The sequence below is a fragment of the Acomys russatus genome, chromosome 3 (genome assembly GCF_903995435.1).
Source record: "Acomys russatus chromosome 3, mAcoRus1.1, whole genome shotgun sequence".
NCBI lineage: Eukaryota > Metazoa > Chordata > Mammalia > Rodentia > Muridae > Acomys > Acomys russatus.
In genome coordinates, this window is record NC_067139.1 from 38,168,192 (window position 1) to 38,190,796 (window position 22,605).

The 22,605-nt window shown below is 45.5% G+C and overlaps 1 protein-coding gene across 1 annotated transcript; it reads left to right on the plus strand.

Moving 5' to 3' along the window:
* The first annotated feature begins 136 nt into the window (after positions 1-136).
* Positions 137-22,337, plus strand: Catsper3 (cation channel sperm associated 3). Its single transcript, XM_051172480.1, has 8 exons — positions 137-273; positions 2,184-2,337; positions 12,731-12,970; positions 18,705-18,887; positions 19,637-19,777; positions 20,222-20,341; positions 21,134-21,288; positions 22,183-22,337. The coding sequence occupies exons 1-8, from the start codon at positions 176-178 to the stop codon at positions 22,280-22,282; spliced, it is 1,191 nt and encodes a 396-aa protein (XP_051028437.1). The 5' UTR covers positions 137-175; the 3' UTR covers positions 22,283-22,337.
* Positions 22,338-22,605: the final 268 nt, after the last annotated feature.

Below are 22,605 nucleotides of genomic sequence, written 5' to 3' on the forward strand. Positions count from 1 at the left end.
CAGTCAGGCCACCCTCTCTGCCTAGAAACTGCTGGAATGCCTAAGAGTGACCTCATAAAGCAGAGAATCCTTTCTAGGCCTCTCACTGCTGCCTCTTAGAATCCAGGTGCTAAGGAAATCCTTAGGGAGAGGGTTTTGGTTGTATCATAGAAGCAAGGATTGAAAAGTTGGGGGAATGTCTCAGTTCTTTCACCACGAATCCATGCGAATTGCCTCCGGCTCACTGTTTGGCACTGCGTCGGAAGCGCTGCAAGCAAAGATGAAGAAAGTTAAGTAAGTATCCTTACCTCCATGATTAGGGGACGTGTGAAGGGCAGTTTGGGGACAGGGCACCAGAACTCGCCTAGTCTCTTTCACAGGTTCTTGTGTGCATCCCCAGATAGAAGAGCAAGCCTCAGACACGCTGGGGTCTCTGGAGGGTGGGGGCAGCACATCTGCTCTTCAACTGGAATCTGAGTTGGAACCAGTGCTGTTTTTCTATTAAAGTATTAGAAAATTTGAAGAGTTTTTTAAAATCTTTTTTTTTTAAGCTACAAGACCTATTTCAAATCTTATAATGAAAAGTATACATCTTGTTGTAGATTATAAAATACATGGGTTTTTGTTGTTGGTTTGTTTTTGTTTTTGTTGTGTGTGTTATGTGAGTGCCTGCATGCTTGTATGTGCACTGCCTGTACGTGTGGTGCCACAGAGGCCAGAAAGTGCTTCAGGTTCCCCTGGGCTTTGTGTCTTAAGATGAAGGCCTCTAGCCGGGTGTGGTGGCGCACGCCTTTAGTCCCAGCACTCAGGAGGCAGAGGCAGGTGGGTTGCTGTGGGTTCAAGGCCAGCCTGGTCCACAAAGCGAGTCCAGGACAGCCAAAGCTACCAAAAAAAAAAAAAAAAAAAAAAAGATGAAGGCCTCACCGTGTTGTAGGTTCAAATGATCTTTTTGCCTCTGCTTCCTGAGTAGGCATGGGGCCCCAGGTACAGGATGCCACACACAATTAAATTGTGTATATATATATGTGTGTGTGTGTGTGTGTGTGTGTGTGTGTGTGTGTGTGTGTATATTTACCTGTAAGAGAATGTATCCCTTTGTTACAGATAGCAGGAAAAACATACTACCCTCTAAGAAAACTTTCAAAGCACAAATCAATGTAAATAAGTAAGAAAAAGAATGCCTGTGGCCTCACTGCTCACAACACACACTGTCGTTCTGGCACTGTTGTTCCCACTGAGTAGTTTTCCTGGTCTCTTTGCACACTAATGAAATATTTTTGAGATAAGAATGTTAAGGCTTGCTTTGCTTTTATGCTTTCTTCTTCACCAGATCCTAATCAATCGTCTAAGCCATGAGAAAATGCACAGACCTACTTTAGGATTCGTATTTCATGGGGCCGTATTCCACAGTTTACTTGACCAGTCTCTTAGAAAAATTGTTTGTTTGCTTTTGTACATAAGGGCATCCACAGCCCTGACACCTGTGTGGAGGTCAGAGGGCAACTTTTGGGATCTATCATGTAGGTCTTGGGGATTGAATTCAAGTTGTTGGGCTTGGCGGTAATGCCTTTACTGGGACCATCTCTCCAGCCTGAAACTGGTCCTTTCTGTTAGATTTTAAAATGGTTTTCACATTCTCATCACTATAAACAGTCCTGGGGTAACGTGCTGAGCTAAAGTCACTGTGTGCATTTCATGTTGTGTTCTTCTGGGCTAGAGTCTGGGTAAGAAAGAGGACATGAACAGTTCTAGTTTTGTTTGTTTGTTTGTTTTGTTTTCTTTTTTTATCAAAACTGTTCAATGTAGGTTCCCCTGTTCCTTAAGAAGAATGTCCCATCATGTTTCTCTTTTGTGGGCATGAAATGTTATGTGGAAGTTCTGACTGATTTTTATAAACAAAACCATAAAGGTATTACTTTGTGTCTCCCCAATGCCATTTGTACTGTCATGAGTTGGCTGTGTGTTCCTTTTCCTTAGCCTGAGTAGTAGTGACCACTCTTTTTCAGGAGTTCAGGGAGAGGGGCCTGGCAGGGACAAGCTGTTGTGACCCTCTGTGTCTCAGGGGGTCACTCTGTTTATGTGTCTCAGTACACTTCTCTTCACAGTGTGGTAAGAGGAACCCCTCGGCCCTCAGAGGGGAGCAGCGGAGTGGGAATCAGGCTGCCTGTGGTAACCGTGTGTCTCACTCGCTCATCCTTTGGCAGGAGGAAGGATCGGGAGTGCCAGGCTTTCTTCATGAAGGTCGTGAAAAGCCCTTTCTTCCAGGTGCTGATGATCAGCACGGTCACCACCAACGCTCTTTTCATGGTCTTGGGGACGGATTATGACATAAAGTACAGAATATTCCAAGTCTTTGAGGTGAGCAGATTATCCTACTTTGCCTTCTTCATTTCTGAAAATGTTAAAATATCCCAAAGGCATTTTGCTGCAAGAAGTTATCTATAGAAACAATTGTAGAGACCTTTGACCTCCGTGGTAGCATCAGATAGTAGTGGAAGAAACAGTGGCAAGGTGGTTGGTAAATCTCCCAGGATTCTCTCTTACTCATAAATGGAGAAACTGGATATCACACCTGCATCTCCAATGAAATTAGTGTCAGTCCCCGTGGGGAGGAAGCAGAGGGCTGCTAGGGGAAAGTGGTATGGGCTGCTGTGAGGCTAGCTATCCACAGCAAGAATTGTGTCTCCTATGCCTGTAGTGAGCAAGTGCAGACAGTTCTCCGTCATCTCTGAAGGGGTTGGAGTGCTCCACCCCTTGCAGGGCTCCCTCCAAAGGGCAGTGCACTTAGGAGAACTGGAGTAAGATTTAGCAAGCTAGAGATATACAGATTAAAAAAAGACATTGCTGGAGGTGGTTTGAGGTGTAGGAAGGAACAGAGGCGAGGTGACAAAACCACGGAAACAATCAGAGCCCAAATAAAAGGAAGGCTAAAGTAGAGCATAGTTAAATATGCAGATGCTATCTTGAATTAAATGGAGGAGTTGAAAAAAAAAAACCTCAAAAAATGTAAGTGATAAAAAATGTTGGGAAGGAATACCAACAGCCCAGGCTCTAAGGTCAACAATTAATAAATGGGGCCTCATGAGGCTGAGAAGCTTCTGTAAGGCAGAAGACACTGTCAACAGAACAAAGCGACAGCCTACAGACTGGGAAAAGATCTTCACCAACCCTACATCGGACAAAGGGCTAATATCCAAAATATATAAAGAGCTCAAGAAATTAAACACCACCAAACCAAATAACCCAATTAAGAAATGGGGCTCAGGCTCGGCATGGTGGCATATGTCTTTAATCCCAGTACTTGGGAGGCAGAGGCAGGCAGATCACTGTGAGTTCGAGGCCAGCCTGCTCTACAAAGCTAGTCCAGCCAATGCTACACAGAGAAATCCTGACTCGGGGGGAAAAAAGAAAGAAAGAAAGAAAGAAAAAAAAGAGGGCTCAGAACTAAACAATTCTCAACAGAGGAATATCGAATGGCTGAGAAACACTTAAAGAAATGCTCAGCATCCTTAGTCATCAGAGAAATGCAAATCAAAATAACTCTGAGATTCCATCTTACAGCCATCAGAATGGCCAAGATAAAAAACTCCAGTGACAGCACATGCTGGTGAGGATGTGGAGAGAGGGGAACACTCCTTCACTTCTGGTGGGAGTGCAAACTTGTACAACCACTTTGGAAATCGATCTGGTGCTCTCTCAGAAAACTGGGAATAGACCCAGCTACTCCACTCCTTAGAATAAACCCGAAAGATGCTCCACCACACAACAAGGACATATGCTCAACCGTGTTTATAGCAGCCTTATTCGTAATAGCCGGAATCTGGAAACAACCTAGATATCCTTCAGTCAAAGAATGGATAAAGAAACTGTGGTACATTTACACTATGGAATACTACTCAGCTATTAAAAACAAGGAAATCTTGAACTTTGCAGGCAAATGGATGGAACTAGAAATGACAATCCTGAGTTAACCCAGACCCAGAAAGATACACATGGTATATACTCACTTATAATTGGATACTAGTCCAACATGGATATCTTCTGAGAGGCTTCACTCAGCAAGAGATTGGGATAGATGCTTGGACTTACTATTGGGACTCTAGGTGAGACAAGTATGGGAGAATGGGGAAATAGAAGGACCCAGAGGGTCCTGGAACCCTACAAGAAGACCATCAAGGCTGGTGGATCTGGACCCAGGGGGCCCTGCACAAACTATTAAACCAACTAAGGACACCGGATGTGGTGGTGTATGCCTTTAATCCTAGCACTCTGGAGGCAGAGGCAGGCAGATCACTGTGAGTTAGAGACCAGCGTAGTCTACAAAGGGAGTCTAGGACAGTCAAGGCTACACAGAGAAACCCTGTCTTGAAAAACCAAAAACAAACAAACAAACAAACAAAAACAAACCAACCAAGGACAATGCATGCAGTAAGCCCATACCCCCTATTCAGATCTAGCCAATGGACAGCACATTCTCCACAGTTGTGTGGAGAGCGGGGACTGACTCTGACATGAACTCTGATGCCCCCTATTTGACCGCTTCCCCTTGGTGGATGTTCTATACTCTCTTTCCTCAGCTTGGGGTTAGTCTTTTTTGTTGTTATTTGTTTAATATAATTTATTCAGATTACAACTCGATTGTTATCCCCTCACTTGTATTTTCTCATTCCCACCCTCCATCCCTCTTCGGCCCTATTCCCCTCCCCTGGACCTCTGACAGGAGGGGACTTCTTTCAGTGCCATATGACTACAACCGATCAGGTCTCATCTGGATAGCCTGCGTCCCCTTCCTCTGTGTGCCACTGGGCCTCCCCACCAAGGGGAACCGGTCAAATAGGGAGTCTAGGTTTACTGCATGCACTGTCTTTGGTTGGTGTAAGAGTTTGTGCAGGGCTCCCTGGGTCCAGATCCACCAGCCTTGATGGTCTCTTGTCATCTACCCTGTAAGCAAGTTGTCAGAGTTTACTGTGCTCATGGCAAAAGGACGCATGAGGTAACTTGGGGGGACATTTCTGCTGGCTGAAGAGGGGACAATGTGAAGTCTGAGGGTAACAAGTACTGTGGTTAGTGCTAAATCCTCAAAGACTGAGGCGAGGCCAAAGAGGCGAGGAGCTATGTCTTACTCTTGAAATGCAGGTTACAGGCAAGAGTCAAGCTTGACTGGTATTCCCGCTGTGAACCCTGACCTTAAGGAGTGATCTACTGCATGCGTACTGACACTATAGTTCCCGGCAGTTTTACTGTTTTATTTTTACTTGTTTGTTTGTGCTCTGCAGCCCAGGTTGGCTCCAAACTCGCAATTCTTTTGCCTCAGCCTCCCGAGTGTTTGATTCACACCATGCATGATATTTCTATACAGTGTTCCAGTTGATACATTAGAAAGAACTGACAGCAGGTCACGCACTTCAGCTCTGGTGAAGCGACGGATCTGGGCACTGAGCAGCCACACAAAGCCAGCAGACACGAGGTACTGACTGTGGAAGGGTGGCGCCGGCAGCCTTGCTTGGGAGAAACCTGAATCTTTCAGTCGTTTGGAACCAGCTGCCTATTGCCAAGAAACAGGGAAGCAGGGAGGAGCATGCTTCAGAATGTGGACTGGAATGTTCTTCAGTCACACGCTCGGGTTTTTTAAAAGAAGATTTGTCATTTGTTTATGTGTATACCTCTCTGTATGTCTCTGTATATATGTTGCTGCCCATGGAGGCCAGAAGAGGGTATCAGGTCCCCGGGTCTGGAGTGACAGACAGCTTTGAGCCACCTGATGTCGGTGCTGGGGAATGGACTCAGATCCTCTGCAGTGCTCCTAACCACTGATCCACCCATACTGCTTGGAGTCCTTACCAGATAAACCACTTAAAAAAATGAATGGGGGATTTAAAACAGTTTAATGGTAGATACCAAATTATCCTGGGGATATAGACAAGGGTTTCTATTATAAAGAACAAAGTCTTGTTGACTATGGGAAGATTAAAACAACCACCTGCATTTTATCTGACCACAATGGGAAATAAAACTACAGAGCAACAGCAAGGGAAAGTCATGGAGCTTAAACAGCCCACTCTTGAGCAACGACTGGGTCCTTGAAGAACCAAAGAAGGAGATAAAAGCATTCCTAGAATCTATTCACATCACACCTGTGGAGTGAATGAAGCCGTCCTAAGAGGAAAAGCTACAGCTGTAAGTGCCTGTGTTACGAAGTTGCATGAGCCAGTGAGATGGCTCACAGGCAGAGGTGCTTGTCCCACCAGCCTGGGATCCTAGCTTCAATTCCCAGAGCTACAGAAGGAAAGAACACACCCATACAGCTCTCCTGTGACTCCCACAGGCATCCATGGCTGTGGACCCATGCACATGCAAACCCTTTGAAAATAAAAGGAGAAATTAGGTTCCAAACAAATTACTTAGTTGACACAACTTGGGGCCTTGGAAAAACAAGAACAAGTGAAACCTAAAATCAGTAAATGGAAGAAATAATTATGATCAGGACAGAAATTAGTGAAGTAAAAGTAAATAAAATGGGATAAAGTAGCAAACAAACAGTTGCTTCTTTGAAAATATAAGCAAGATTGAAAAAGCTGCAGGTTCAAACCAGAAAAAGAAGGCCCAGCAGAGAAGAAAAGGAGCCAATCCAATGCTACTAATGCAATGGAGAAAATGTTTAGGATATACCTTAAAAAACTGATATTCCACTAAATTGGAAAATCTAAAAGAAATGAAGAAATCTCTAGATCCTACCAAAATTAAATGAAAACTAACAGGTGCTCAGGAAATAATAGAAAATAGACAAATGGGACCAAATCACATTAAAAAGCTTCTGCATGGCAAAAGAATAGATTAATGAGACAGCTCTCACAATAGGAGAAAACTTTCATTAGATATATATGCATCTAATAAGATTAATATCTAATACATACAAAGAATCCAAGAAGCCCAGAAACAACAAAACAGCCTAGTTATAAGTGGGCCAATGAAATGAACAGACATGTTCAACCCCATCAGCCATCAGGGAAATTAAAATCAAGGCCACCCTGAGGGACTGGAGAGATAGTTCAGCAGCAAACAGTGCTTTCTGCGCTTTCAGAAGACCTGAGTTCAGTTACCAGCACTCATGTGGGGAGGCTCACAACACATACATACCTAAAACGAATCTTTAAAAACCATACTTCCTCGAGACTGCATCTTAAGCCTGTCAGGGTGTTAGTAATTAACAAAACAAGGGGTGTCTCAGCAGGCAAGAGCACCTGTGTAATCCCCAGGACTGGGGTTCAAATCGTAGCAACCATATAACAATCTAAGTGTCCCACAGATGCCAGTAACTTCCCCTCTGAGGGATCCAGCTTCGTCTTCCATCCCTCATGCACAAACATCAAATTATGTATGGATGGGGCCAAAAGAAGACCCGTAGACAATACCAGTGGGAATGTGACCCAGTCCAGTGTCGATGGAAATCAGTATGGAGTTCTCAAAAACTAGAAATGGATCTACCATGAGACTCTGCTGTTTCACCCAAAGGACACCGTCATTATATCAAAGAGACACTTACACATCAATGTTTATTGTGGCACTATTGGAGATAGCTGAATTATAGAACCAACAGCAGAGGAATGAATAAGGAAAATGTATATATACACAATGAGGTTCTTCTCCATGTAAAGAATGAAATTATATTCTTTGTGGGAAAATGGATGCAACTGGAGACAATAACATTAAGAGAGTTAAGCCATTCTCACAAAGAAATAGTGTGTTCTCTCATTTTTACTTCCTAGATACAAATTCACAAATAATCATGTGTGGATAGATTAAAGTAGAACTGAAGTTTCTAGGGGAACAAAGAGGATTAATGGAAAGGGACAGAATATGAAATATGTTTAATATACAATATAAATGTAAGAAGATTTTAAAAAGTAAACTTAAAAAAGTGTCCAATATGTATAAATTAACACAATTTTAAACCAGTAGGTCAAAGAGGAAAGCACAGGGAAATGAGAAAATATTTTTGGATGAGTGAAAAAAGAAACACAACATAGACTTACAGGACACAGTGAAAGTAGTGCCCTACGGAAGCTCACGTCTGTGAATAATCGTGTCAGAAGAGAGCTTAGCCACACCTAGCTTCACCTCAAGGAAAGAGAAGAGAAGACCAAACCCAAACAAGTAGAAGGAAGGTTTTGTTTTGTTTTGTTTTGAGACAGGGTTTCTCTGTGTAGCCTTGGCTGTCCTGGGCTCACTTTGTAGATCAGGCTGGCCTTGAACTCACAGTGACTCGCCTGCTTCTGCCTCTGCCTCCCAAGTGCTGGGATCAAAGGCGTGTGCCACCACCACCCAGCAGGAAAGGTTTTGTTTTGTTTTGTTTCGTTTTAAAGATTAGAGTAAAATAAAAATTAAAAGTTAGTGCTTTGAAAAGGGTAGCAAAATTGATAAAAGTTTAGCTATTTTGAACAATGATTCAAATTGCTGTCAGAAGTGAAAATTGAGTCATTACTACCAACATTAGAGAAAGGAAAAGGATCAGAGAAGAGTAGAGAGATAATTGTAGGCCAACAGATTAAATAAGGGAAATGGGTAACATGCGCCCTGACAGACTGACTTTAGAAGGAGCAGGAAACGGACCTTCCCAAACAGGCCAGTGACAGACTGAATCAGCAATCAAAGAGCAAGAACGCCTGCTCATCAACATCAACGCCAGACTTTCTGAAGCTGCCAAAAGAGTAAACGAGGATGGGTGTTTGTGAGCTCATCCCTGGGCCAGCTGGTGCCTAAGGCAAGACTCGGGCACACAGGAAATAGAACTACAGACAAATATCACTTATGGCCAAGGATGCAAAGGTCCTCGCCGATGTAATCAGACTAGATCCACAGCGCACACCAGGACCAACTGGGACAAAAATGATTTGTTAAAAAAAAAATACAACAACAACAACAACCCCTCATCTGTGGTTGTAGCTCAGGGGTAAGGGATGTGGTTAGCACTGAGTTTAATGCTCAGTTACACAACTAATCAGCATAATTGACAGACAGATAAGGAGTGATCCACACAACCATTCCACTGATGCAGAAAAAAGCATTGATTGGCACTTGATTTAATCAACATTTTTAGCAAAGCAAGCAAACTAAAAGCATTTAACAAATTAGGCACTGAAGGAAAATTCCTTAGAATAAAGGGTGTTATGGGGCTGGTGAGGTGATTAAGAGCACTTTCTGCTTTTTCAGAAGATCCGGGTCAGTTCGCAATCACCTGTATCTCCAGGTACAAAGGATCCCAAATCCTCTTCTGATGTCTTTGGCCACCAGGAACATATATGGGGCACAGTTGGTAGGCATACATGCAGATAAAACATTCATATACATTAAGCAAATATAAATAACTAAAAAATTAAGGACAGCAAGAAAAAAATCACAGCTATCATCATACTTAATATTAAAAACTAGAAATAATTCACTGTAAAGGTCAAGAATAAAATTGACAGCTTTTTACCATATTCAACATTGTACTTGAAGTTTTAGTCAGAGTAATTATGCGGGGAAAAAAGGTAGCTACAGGAAAAGAAAACAGTAAACATATCTATTTCCAGTTGACTTATATGATAGTAAGACAGACAGACAGACAGACAGACAGACAGACAGACACACACACACACACACACACACACACACACACACACAAACACACGGGTGTGTGTGGCTCTTAAACAAATCCCGCAAAGTTGTGAGATAGAATAAACAATAAAAGTCAGTCATACTTTTAAATATTGCTAATTATTACTCTAAAAAGGAAATCAAGAAAACCCTATTTGCAATAGTATTCAAAGAGACACAGGAATAGCTCAGTTGGTAGGGAGCTTGCACAGAATGCACAAAACCCTGGGTTCGGTTCCAGTAACTTATAAAACCGGGCCTGGCTGATGCTGGCCTGTAACCCTAGCACTTAGGACAAAGGGACTGGAGAATCAGAAGTTCAAGGTCATCAAGGTCACCATTGCTACATGGTTAGTTTGAGGCCAGCCTAGAATGAGACCTTGTCAAACAAACAAACCCCCCAAAAGAAAACAAAACAAAAACCAAGCCACCACCACCAATTAAACAAAAACAAAAACATCCAAAAAATCAAGTCAATTCAAGAATAAACTCAACTTTATACACACACACACACACACACACACACACACACACACACACGAACAATATAAAAAATTTCTACAGTTTAAGAACACTATAATCAAAGAGGAATGAAGGACTTGCACAGTTAAATAGCTGTTTCTCAAAAAAGATAGCACATATAGCCAGTAAGTACACAGTTCTCTCACCATCACCAGCTATGAAGGAAATGCCAATCAAACCCACACTGACATGTGATGTCGTACCCATTAGGATGGCTATTGTAAAACCAAGAAAAATAGGAAACAAGTGTTTGTGACTATGCAGAGACCAGACCCTTGTACATTCTCAGGAGACTCCAAAGTAGTGTGCCCACTGCGGAAGGCAGGCTGGCGGGTCTGGAGATGAAGATGATGGTTGTAAGAACACAGTGTGTGCACCTTAGGATGGCAAACTTCGAGTCATAAACTTCATTTACCACAACAAAAAAACAAAGGCAATAAGTATCCTGAACCAATAAAACATGACTCTGAATGCTCTACTTTAAAATTGGGAATTTTATGGTATATGAATTATATTTTACTTCAAAAAATTAGTGAGCAGTAAGTTAACCATAGCGGTACACACACACACACACACACACACACACACACTACACATACATGAACACATGTGTACATTATACACACATGCTCTAAATGAGAGGCTAGCTCAGGAGCAGAGGTCATCCCTACTGTACTCAAGCCCCACAGTTGATTTCCAACTCTAGAAAGAAAAGAAGAGGAGGGGGCAGTGGGGGGCTGAAGGAGGAAGAGAAGAAAGTAATGTGCTGCAGTGTTGGAGGAAGAGCAGCGGAATAAATCCAAACCAAAAACAGGAGAAGGAAACAGGAAAACTAAAAGCAGAAATTAACGGAATAGGAAACAGATTCAACTGTGCACCCCAAGAAAGCAACAACAAAGCCCAGAGCCAGACTCTTAAAAGTAGTTAAAAAGACTTTCTTCGTGTGACAATAAAAAGAAGAAGGGAAAGCAAAGACGTGGGAGATAGTTAAAGACCTGATAACTTGGCAGGCAGGATGGCTCAGTGGGTACTGGCGCCTGCTGCCAAGTCTTACGACCTGAGTTTGATCCCCAGAACCCACATGGTGGAAGGGGAGAGCTGACTTTTGCAGCTCTCTGGCCTCGCCACACATCACACTGTGGCCACCTGTCAGTGTCCTTGTACACACACATGCGCAGGCTAAATAAATACAACGGGATTAAAAAGAAAATGTAAAGCTAACTTTAGAAAGAAAATCTGATTGTTTAATGCCAGAACATTTGAAAACCCAGCTGGAACAACTCTCTAGAAAAGGATTTACAAAACACCCATCACGTAACCTTGGCGACTAGAAAGCATTACATTAGAAGCTTCAGTTCTATGCTCCAACCGCTGAAAACCAGGCAAGTCTGGACTGAAGGTTTCACCCACACTTCGGAGGGTTGTCAAATTCTAGACATTTAAAACTCTTTCGGTTACTAGATTCATGGACATCCAGCCCCACCCACAGGCCAGTCATCTCATGGAACTGGGTCAGTCTTCATGCCCAGTGTAGAGGGCAGTGTGAAGTAGAGACGCTGCATCCACGTGGGGTCATGAACTTGGTTACAAACCCTCCCACTTCTGGCAAACAATGAAAAGATACTAACCAACGCCAAGCCTTGCTTTCCCCAGTGCCCAAGTGCGCAGTCTTTCCCCCAGGGGCCCAGTCACTGTTTGAAGCCTGGAGCTTCTTGGCTATCTCTCCCCTGACCATCCTCCTGCCAACAACAAACCCGGCTCCATACTGAATTCTTCTCTCACCTCTTGCCTGGGTGACTGCCACCTCCCTGCCTTCCAAGTAGCCCTTGCCAGTTCCCCTTAAGTCTCTCTACTGGGCAGGGGCTGAGATCCTATCTCTTCCCCACTCAAAATTCCCCAACACCGGGGATCTGTCTTAATCACTCATTTCCCACTTCCCAAAATCAGGCTTGCTTGGCACTTGGTTGTTGCAGTCTTTTCAGTCACGATGCATATTAGATGATGACAAATGGATTTTGATGAAGAGAAAAATCTTAGATGTTTCTGAAAGGTTGGCAATAGGACAGCCATTGGAGTTACAGCTGAGAGAGAAACATTCGAAGGAGATTGGCTCAAACAGTATAAAAGGGTTTTTGTTTTTGTTTTTTTTTTTAAAGCAGACTGCCCTCCAAAAACAGGTGACTTTCACCCACTGATCTTTAGCTGTAAGTAATGATGATAATGGGTTAAATATAACTAGATATTTGTATATTTCACCTGAAAAGTGTGTATATGCACAATGTTGGCCAGAAAAGTCTTGGGACTTTCTCTTGGGAAATATTTATGTCCAGTGGCCCTGCTATGTTGAATATTAACCAGGACCTGTACATAGAGCCGTTTACAGTCAGCTGGTCAGCTACAAGGCCTTGCATGTAAGGGGAACCCAGCCTTAGAGCCAGGAAGGCTGAAAATGGGAAGGAACCAGGCTCTTTAGGAGAGCCAGGAGATCTGGGTTTTTCTCCGCACCTGATTGGGTGGTCTCAGCAGGGAAAGGGCCAGAAAATGGGGCTCTCTCTGCATTTGCTTTGGTCTCTAACCCCTGTGACCCCTACAGGTGTCAGAGATTCTCTTTGTCACCATCTACACCTGTGAGTTCATCATGAAGGTCTATGTGGAGCCCACCAAATACTGGAGAGATGGCTATAACCTACTGGATGTGATCATCATCATCATTGTCTTGATACCCTATGTCCTCCGCAAGAGCAAGGGAAGCCGCTACAGCTTCCTCAACATTGCTGATGGTATCCAGTCCCTGCGGATCCTCAAAGTTATCCCTTACAGCAGAGGCATCAGGGTGAGCACTGTGTGTATGTGTCTGTGTACTTGAATGTGCATATGCTCTGTGGGAAGCTCATTAAAAAATAACGACTTGAGCTGGGTGTGGTGCCTTTAATTCAGCACTTGGGAGGCAGAGGCAGGTGGATTGCTGTGAGTTCGAGACCAGCCTGGTCTATCAATTGAGTCCAGGACAGCCAAGGCTACCTAGAGAAACCCTGTCTCCAAAACCAAAACCAAAACCAAAACCAAACCAAACCAAACCAAACCAAACCAAACCAAACCAAACCAAACCAAACCCAAACCCAAACCAAACCAAAACACCAAAACAAAACAAAACAAAAACCAAAAAAACCCAAAACCACTTGAGTGTTATCTTTCTGCTGCTAATTCATCTTTATCAATATCATCTTGGTCTTGAAACTGGTAAGAAAGATGTGCTTACCTTCATTCTACAGAGGAATAAATTGAGCCTGTAGCTCTAAGTCTGGTTTCCCCTAGATGGAAGACATGACCACCATGCAGCTGTCCAGCTGACTGGAAATGGCTACATGTACGTGTCCTGGTCAATATTCAGCACCACCTGACATAAATATTCCTTGAGGGAAAGTTGCTCAGCAGTGAAATGTCAAGGCTGAGGTCTAGAGGGCTGATGCAGCAGTTAAGAGCTCAGGCTGCTCTTACACAGGGCCCAGGTTCAGTTCCCCGATTCTCCGTGGTGTCTCACAACCTTCTGTAACTCCAGTTCTAGGAGATCAAAGGCCCTCTTATCTCCACAGACACCAGGCATACACACAGAGTGCACATACATACAGGCAAAACACAACAGCAACAACAACAACCACAACCCTTTAATACAATGTCAGGGTTGATATCTGAAAGCTGCATCTGGCTGTACAGGCCAACCTGAACCTTTCTATGGTGTGGTAGCTGCCTTTCTTATGGTGCAGATTGCTGTGAGCTGTGTGCCAGGACTTCCCAGTGTTCTGGTGGCTTTGACCGCTGGCTGCCATTCTGCCCCGCCCCCCCCTTTTTTTTCCCTCTCCAGGACCTTTTTATTAGAGTTTGAGAGAAAACCAACAGGACAGGCAAACCACATATCTCTGCAGCCATCAGGAGCCAAAAGATGAACATGAGAAAGAAAGACATGCTATTAAGTTAGTATCCAAGAAAACTGGCAGAGGCAGTGTACTGACTAGTTTTACATCAGTTTGACACAGGCTAGAGTTACTCAAAAGGAGGGAACCTTCCTTAACTAAGAAAATGCCTCCATAAGATCAGCTGCCATTCTTTTTGATGGAGGAGAGTCTCTTGGTTTTGGTAAGGCTACTCTGATGGCACCATTCCCACCATCTTCCTGAGTTGCCAAGGCCATGGAGTATTCTTCAGAACATTTCAGAACAGGCTCAGGCATGACCTCTCTTTCTCAGCCCGTCCTACAGGCGTGCATCCTAGGCCCAGTAGGTGCTCTCCAGGAAGGGGCTGGCCTGGGTCTGTTGCCTATTTGTCCAATCAGGGTATGTGTGCCCTAAATGTGAGCATTCCCCCTTGACATACACCCACAGCCACTCATTGCTTACACCCATGTAATCACATGTGTGTGTATATGTACATGTGTGTGCCCAGGCCTCATTCCTCTCCAGTTCCAGGCCAGGCTTCCAGGTAATGGTGCCTTTCCCTTCCTGTTGCAACTTCCTGGTCTCTCCCCAGGGCCCGCTCTCTCCCCAGCCCCCTCTCAGATGACTTGCCTCTCTTGTTTCCCATTAGGTGGCTATTGACCTCACTTGTTGCTCTTTGATTTCTCTAGGCTGCCTTCTCAATGTGGATTTTCCTGGCCTGGCCATTGCTTTGTTTTCTCAGAATTAACTTCACCATTCTCTTTCTGTCTCCTCTCTGGGTGATCGTCTCTATTTTCTAGGATTCTGACTTGTAGACACAAGTGCCATTTGGAGGTTTCATGTGTCTAACTTACAGGCTCACCACACTTTGCTCACACTTACCTTTACATCTCTGGACCTTGGTTCCTCCTCCAGTCTTTGGTTTTCTGGTTGAAGTGTCTCCCCTAGTCCCTTTCAGTTGCCAAGTCCGATCTGAGTGCCGTCTCTGATGGACTCTTTCCTCTGAAAGCTTGCTGCATGGACTCCTAAGTAGTGACACTTGTCTGTAGCTCGTTCTCTAGCTACCTCCAGCCCCTTGCAATGGGGTCCCACACCACTGAGAGACCAGCGCAGAAAGCCTCATCACCAGAGAAAACCCTCTATAGGAAAGGCTCATCAAATCTCAGCAAGTTTGGCTTCAAACACCCTGTTGGTATGGTAGGGGCTACAGTGCATCCTGGAAGGACGGGATAGGATGTGTGAAGAGATATCAGGATCCTGCCACTTCCAGAAAGCTGACTATCATGGCCAAGTGCAGTTTGGAGGAGCTTGAGAAAAGTTCTGTCTTTGCCTAGCAGGGAGACAGGCAACTACAGAAACCCTAGTTCTTTCAGAGTGGATCGGAAAACACTGGTCTTATTCCCTGGGGGAATTCAGAGCAGCATATTCCTCTGAGATGACCTTTCTACCTCCTAGAATACCCCATCATCCAGTCTTCACTCTTCTGTGGTTAGCTCCAAGCTGCCTTCCCAGTGCTAAACCAGTTTTAAGGGTTTCTGTGCTCAAGGTCACTGGTGCTTGGAGGTGGTGGCATGGGAGAAAGAGTTTAGTAGACACCCCTCACTATGCCATTGGATTGTACTGTGACCAAGACCAATGTTCCCTAAGCCTGCGACCCTTCGTCTTGATACTGACCACCTACCTGAAATGATGTGTGTGTCCTAGTCACTTGCTGTGTCGCTTGCTGTGAAGAGACACCACGACTAAGGCAATACTTATAAAAGAAAGTATTTAATTGGGGTCTTCTTACAATTTCAAAGGGTTAATCAACATGGCATGGCAGCTGGCACAGCAGGCATTGTGCTGGAGACTTATGAGAGCTCCTGATCTGCAGGCTAAGAGAGAGATTGTGCCCAGCATGGGCTTTACTTCCTCCAACAAAGCCACACCTCCTAACCCTTCTAATCTGTTCAAAGAGTTTCTCTCCCTGGTGACTAAGCATTCAAATATATGAGCTTATGGGGGCCTTTCTTATTCAAACTAACATGTTTCACTTTCTGGCTTGTAGTCATATTAAGATGCAAAAATGCACCCAGTCCATCTTCAATAGTCCCCTAGTCTATCATAGTCTCAGCATTGTTTAAAAATCCAAAGTTCAAAGTCTATTCTGAGACTCAGGCAGTTTCTTAACTGTAAACCCCAATAAAACCAAAATACAAAACAGATCACATACTTCCAATATACAATGGCATAGAATATACAATACTGTTCCAAAAGGGAACAAAGAGAACATAGTGAGGTAATACTGGCCCAAAGCAAGACTTAAAATCAGCAGGGCAAACTCCAACTTCTGCATCTCCATGGCTGATGCTGAAGGGCTCTTCAGATCTTCAACTCCTTCTAGGTTTGTTGACTGCTGCACACTTCTCTCTCATGGGCTGGTTCCACTCCCCGTTAGCAGCTCATCTCAGCAGCTATACCAAGACTCTGACATCTCCACCATCTTGGAGTCTCTAAGGCAATCCAGGCTTCACCTTCAACGGCCTTTCTTCACACAGCGGCCTCTCTGGACCTCCATGCAAGGGACACTCCTGACGCATGCCTGGCCTCAGCAGCTTTCCTTAGCTGAAAAGGAAAATCCTACAACCTCTTTCTTGTGCCTTGACTCTAAAGCCAGAACCATGTGGCTGAAGCTGCCTGGCTCTGCTTCTTGATCGGGCTGGAACACGGCCCCTAGTTTCAAATACCTTTTTATCAGCTTTCTGTTTTCAGTGGTTTCCTTTACCACTTACACTTTTCTTCAATTTACTTTCATGAGTTGGAAGCTTGACTGTGTGGAGTCTCTCCCTGAGGCCACCGCGCTCTTTATTCCATCAGGTTTTCTTTACACTTATCTCCTTGAGCACTGGACTTAGCTCCGTCACACTTCCCGGTGCCCTCTTCCCCCTCGTACTGTACAGTTTGTATTTTTCCTTTTGCTACTTGCTCCTTTAGGTCTTCATAAGACTGACCACTAGTAACCACATGGCACAGTCAGTACTAGGCTTTCTCAAAATCTCTTCCCATGCCCTTGATCCAATCCCCCCTCCCTTCTCCTCCCCCTTTAATTTAGCCTCAGGGAGATTCATAGGACAAAGGCAAAAATCAGCCACATTATTTGCCCATTAAAAGGATGAGCTCTAGGCCACTCGTTAATATTCTTCCCCTCTGGAACACCTAGAGCTGGGCCTCCACAGTTCAAATCGCCCTCAGCACTGTCTTCCATGTTCCAACTAGGATGGCCCATTATGCCCTGCCTAAAGTGTCCAACCATTTTTCTAGTTCAAAGTCCCAAAGTCTTCCATATTCCACAAACAAACAAACAAACAAACAAACAAACAAACAACCCCAGTATGGTCAGGCCTGTCACAGCAATACCCTAGTTCCTGGAACCAACTTATCTCTCTTTTTTTTTTTCCGAGACAAGTTTTCCTGTGTAGTCTTGGCTGTTCTAGAACTTGCTTTATAGGCCAGACTGGCCTCAAACTCAGAGATCCTCCTGCTTCTACTTCCCAAGTGCTGGGATTAATGGTGTGTGCTGCTGCTGCCTGGCACCAACTTCTGTCTTAGTCAACGTTCTGTGGTTATGAAGAGACACCAAGACCAAGGCAACTCTTATAAAGAAAGCATTTTTTGGGGCCTGGTTGATGGGTCAGAGGGTTAGTCCATTATCACCATGGGGGGGGGCGGTGGAGCATACCTACAGGCACAGCAGGTGTGGTGCTCGAGAAGTCATTGAGAGTGACCTCCTCGTCTGCAGGCAAGAAGACAGACTGTGCCTGCCGTGGGCTTTTGAAATCTCAAAGACCATCCCCAGTGACACACTTCCTTGCCACGCCTCCTAATCCTTCCAGTTCTTTCAAAGAGTTCCTCTCCCTGGTGACGAAGCACTCAAGTATATGAACCTATGGGAGCCGTTTTTTTTTTTTTTTTTTTTTTTTAAGACTACCACCGTCTGTGAAAACACTCTTAGGCCAATGTTTATAAAGCACTACTCGGTGCGCGTCTCAGGGTATGGTCACTGAACAATGAATGCATTTGGCTCTCCAGGGATGGACAAGAAAAGGGAGGACAGGATGGTTACCCATGTTGCAGGAGGAAGATTCAGGTCATAAGATGGGGAGCTTCCTGTGAGGTGAGGCCCAGAAAGAACGGGGAGCCTTTTTCCTCTTGGCCTGCTCTCCATCCTCAAGTACATGATGGTGCCCCTATTCCGCCTGGACCTGGGCCTGCCTCTTAGCTGAGGAGCACAAATGTGACGTCTTGGGATGAGCACAGGGTCAGACTGGGTTCCAACAGAGATCAGTGGGGCTGATGAAAAACAAAAACAAACGGCCTAGACCTAAGACAGTGTATACAGCCTGCCCATGCCACAGGGTGGCTGCCACTGTGAGACTGGTGGAGCCCTCAGTCTGGGCACAGTTCTGATTTCGCTCATTCGTTCGTTCGTTCAGATAATAGTTATTTAACACCTACTATGTACTGGGCGTGGCTTGAGGTCCTGAGGACAACTGTGAACTGGGAGGCGGACCCTCGACGACGCTCTGGAGTGGCTTTGGTGGGGGGTGGGGGGGTGGGGAGCGTTTTTATCCTAGCTGCAGTCTCCCTGCCTTGCAGACTCTCATCACCGCTGTGGGGCAGACAGTCTACACTGTGGCGTCTGTGCTGACCCTGCTCTTCGTCCTCATGTTCATCTTCGCTATCCTGGGATTCTGTCTGTTTGGAGGTCGGGAGAAGGGTGATCTGAATAACTGGGGGAACCTGGCTGCAGCTTTCTTTACTCTCTTCAGTTTGGCCACGGTACTGTGTCTGGGAAGCATGGCGAGGGAAGGGACTGCGCAGGGATGGTGAGCACGTAGACGTGCTGGGCCCCTGTGGGGCCTTCCCCATGTTCAGGCACTTATGACTGGGGTACAGGAGACCTGAGGGTGGGCATGCTGAGACTGCTCAGCAGCCAGTGGAGTCCATTTCTGTCTCTAATTCTGTGATTTTATAAATCAATCCATGTGTTGCACAGGGTAACAAAACTTGCTAGACTTCTCAAGTGATACTTAATTTGGATTAACCTTAAGTTATAAATGAATCCCACAGCATACAGCTTTTTTTTAAAAAAAATAAACTGTCACAAATCCACCCAGGATAAACAAAGCACAAGTCTCAAAGTCTAGACTTTTGAATTATATAAAAGGTGGTATTTTAAAAAAAAAAAGAATTTGTTTTGTTTTTGTTTTCTTCCAAAGGTGGGCCTGGTAATAGGCTGTGCCTGCTAGGAGAAAATGGGAGGCCTGGAGAGAAGAGATTCCCATAGGCATGTTGGCTCCCATCTAGTGGTACCCTACATTTCTGAGCCAACATATATCAACAATGTATATGTATATACATATATATACACGTATCTAGTCATATATCTAGTGGGTGGGGAGGAAGTACCAGTGTAGATGCTGAGTTACTAGCCACCTTAGTGGGTTTGATGCTCGCCTGGTATAGGTGTCATGGAAACCCACTCTGCTGGGCCTTGGTGCTCAGTCTACCCTGCCTTGCCTGACCAGGTTGATGGCTGGACAGACCTGCAGGAAGAGCTGGACAAGAGGAAGTTTACTATAAGCCGGGCATTTACCATCATCTTCATCTTGCTTGCTTCCTTCATCTTCCTCAACATGTTTGTGGGTGTGATGATCATGCATACAGAGGTGAGGTTGTGTAGTGTCTGTGTCCGTTTGTCCGTGTGTCTGTGTGTGTCTGTGTGTGTCCATGTGTGTGTGTGTCCATGTGTGTATGTGTGCCTGTGCATGTGCCACTCAAGTTAGTCGTGGCAGATAGAGATATGGGCCAGGCTTCTTGGACAAGCAGGAATTGTGTTTTATGAAGTGGTATAGAGGTAGCCAGATGGCCCCCTCTCGTGTGTACCTGACTCTTCTCCCTAAGTTCATCACCTCGTGATAGGGGCCAGTAGGCCAGGGGAGCTTAGGAAATTGTTACAACTGCAGGTGGCAGCTTGAGTCAGGGGCTGGCCTTATGTCAGGTGGGCCTTTCTGTCAAGGCCTGAGCAGCATGGTAAGCTAGGCAAGGAGAAAGGATAGGTATGGAAAGGGCGCAGGGAGCACAATCTTGGCTTGGATATTCTGCCTTGCTAGGACTCCATCAAAAAATTTGAGCGGGAGTTGACGGCGGAGAGGCACCTGACACTTATGGAGGAGAGGCAAATGATCCTGAGGCGTCAGCAAGAGGAAGTTGGCAGGCTGATGAACACACAGGTAGGTAGCCCCACTTGAAGGATGACAGACCAGACAGACAGACAGACAGACAGACAGACAGATGGACAAGGGGACAGTTAGGGCTAATGGGATGGTCAGGAACAAAGGCTTTGGACTCAACTCAACTGGACTCAGTTCAATGGGCAGGTGGGCCCAGGCTGATGTGGATTTAGGTAAAGCAGGATTTTCTCCTGCAGCCTCTGGAGCCATGCTTTTCTTTCTGCATTTGTGTGTGTATCTGAATAATTTGGGCTATTGAGTACGGTGGTCAGTTCCAATGCTCCCCACTGTGCTGGAGCTTTGTACTGAGTGCTCATCTGGCAGGTCAAGCCCAGGCTCTGGTGTGGATGAGGGTGGGATGCTTTGTCAGGGTGTCACTCACCCTCATATTCTCATGCTCCTAAAACCAGGACAAGAATAGGCCGGAAGTCCCAAGCCCAGTACCACCTTGTGTGTTCCATCTCATGTGACTTGGGGCCCCTGCTGGGTCTCTTTGTCTGTCAGAGGGTCTCTTCTTGGCCTCCCTTCTAAATTGGAGACCCCTGCCAGTCTAGCTATGCCCAAGGTTTGTTCAGGGTGGAAGGAGGCCACACAGAACCATCCTAAGACATCCTCTTGTTCCTTTATACCCTTGGCCTCATATCAGGGATGGTGGCCCCTGAGACCTTCATCCTTCAGGGTTCGGTCTCAGCGGTCAGGGTGAACTTGTGACTCTTGGCATCCATGAAGGTTCTCAGGTCTCTGTAGCGTGGCTGCTCTTGCCCATTGACCTCCCCTTGCTTCTCTCTCTAGAAAAGTGGTGGCAAGAGCTTCACCACGCTGGTGGAGGACTTCAGAAAGACCCTGCGGCACACGGACCCTATGGTCCTGGATGATTTTGGCACCAGCCTCCCCTTCATCGATATCTACTTCTCCACTCTGGACAATCAGGACAACACCATCAGCAAGTGAGTTACTGGTCCCTACGGCTTCTTCAAGGCCAGGGCATGTTGTGTTCCCCCAGGAGGTTGAAGGATTGGTGACCAAGGTTCAGGGCAGAGAGGACCACTGAGGCCTTTCCTGGGAGTGCAGGATCCTATGTATGTGTGCTGGGATGTTTTGTGCATGATCCTGAGGTGGGAGGGACTCTGCTCTGCTGGCCTTCCCAGCCCTCTTCCATTTGTACCCATATTCAGCTCCTTTCTTCCTTCAGGCCCATGCTTACTAGTGCCTTTCCAAGGAGCAGGGCCTATATGTATGAGGTGCTGAGTCAAATGCAGAAGATCCGAGCTTGGTTCTGCTACCTCCCTCCCATGCTACTTGGAACAAGTGCCTGCCCCTTTTCTTCCTGTCACACAAGGAGCCATTGGGCTGGTAAAATGATGATGATACCTGAGGAGATCTGACCCATGTTTTAGTCTCAGAGCCGGCTAGCCTGGGGTTTTGACTGACAGCTGAAGAGCTGTGGACACTAGGGAGCTACTGTGGATTTCCAAGAAGGAACAGACATCATAAGCCTGACTTTTCAATGAAATCCCTTTGGAAGCCTCAGAGACTAGAGTAACTGAAGAGGAGAGCACCAGGGAATACCCACATTGGGTCGGAGAATAGAGTTGGTACTGTTCAGGTACCAGCACACCATTCCTGCTTTTGGAGCCCAGAGGTCCGTTGTTGACATGACGTGTAAGATGTGTTAGCTGATGCCAGGGCCCCCCGTGGAGTGACAGGTATAGGATTCCACCTACCTGAAGTCCTTGTTCTCTTCTGATGCCCATGTCCCTGGTGAGTATGGTTGCTGTGCTGTGCCGTGTGTGGTATGGAGTTGCTGTCCTCAGGGTACCCTCTTCTGTTTTGCTCTCCAGGCTTCAGGAGCTGTACTATGAGATTGTGCACGTGCTGAACCTCATGCTTGAAGACATGCCTCAGGAGAATTCATCTGAAAGCTCGGCTGTGACATATTAGACGTAGTTGGGAGAGCGTGACCTCAAAGGCCGTGATGGTTCCATTAAACACGAGCCTTCAGGAGTGGCTGGCTTCTCAAACTTGCTACAGTGTTGATGTTGAGATGTCCCTACCTTTGGGAAATAGGCCTGAATAAGTGCTCGTGAATGTTGATTAAGAGGGAGGTTCAAGGCTTGCCCTGGCTAATGACCACATCCATGCTAGGACATCTCCTTTTTAAGTCTAGAGTCACAGCAGTGGTTCACCCTTCAGACTCCTCCCATCCTGTTAGTTAAGACTCTTGATTAAGATGGTGGCATTTTCTGTGTCATTACTGGCTAAGT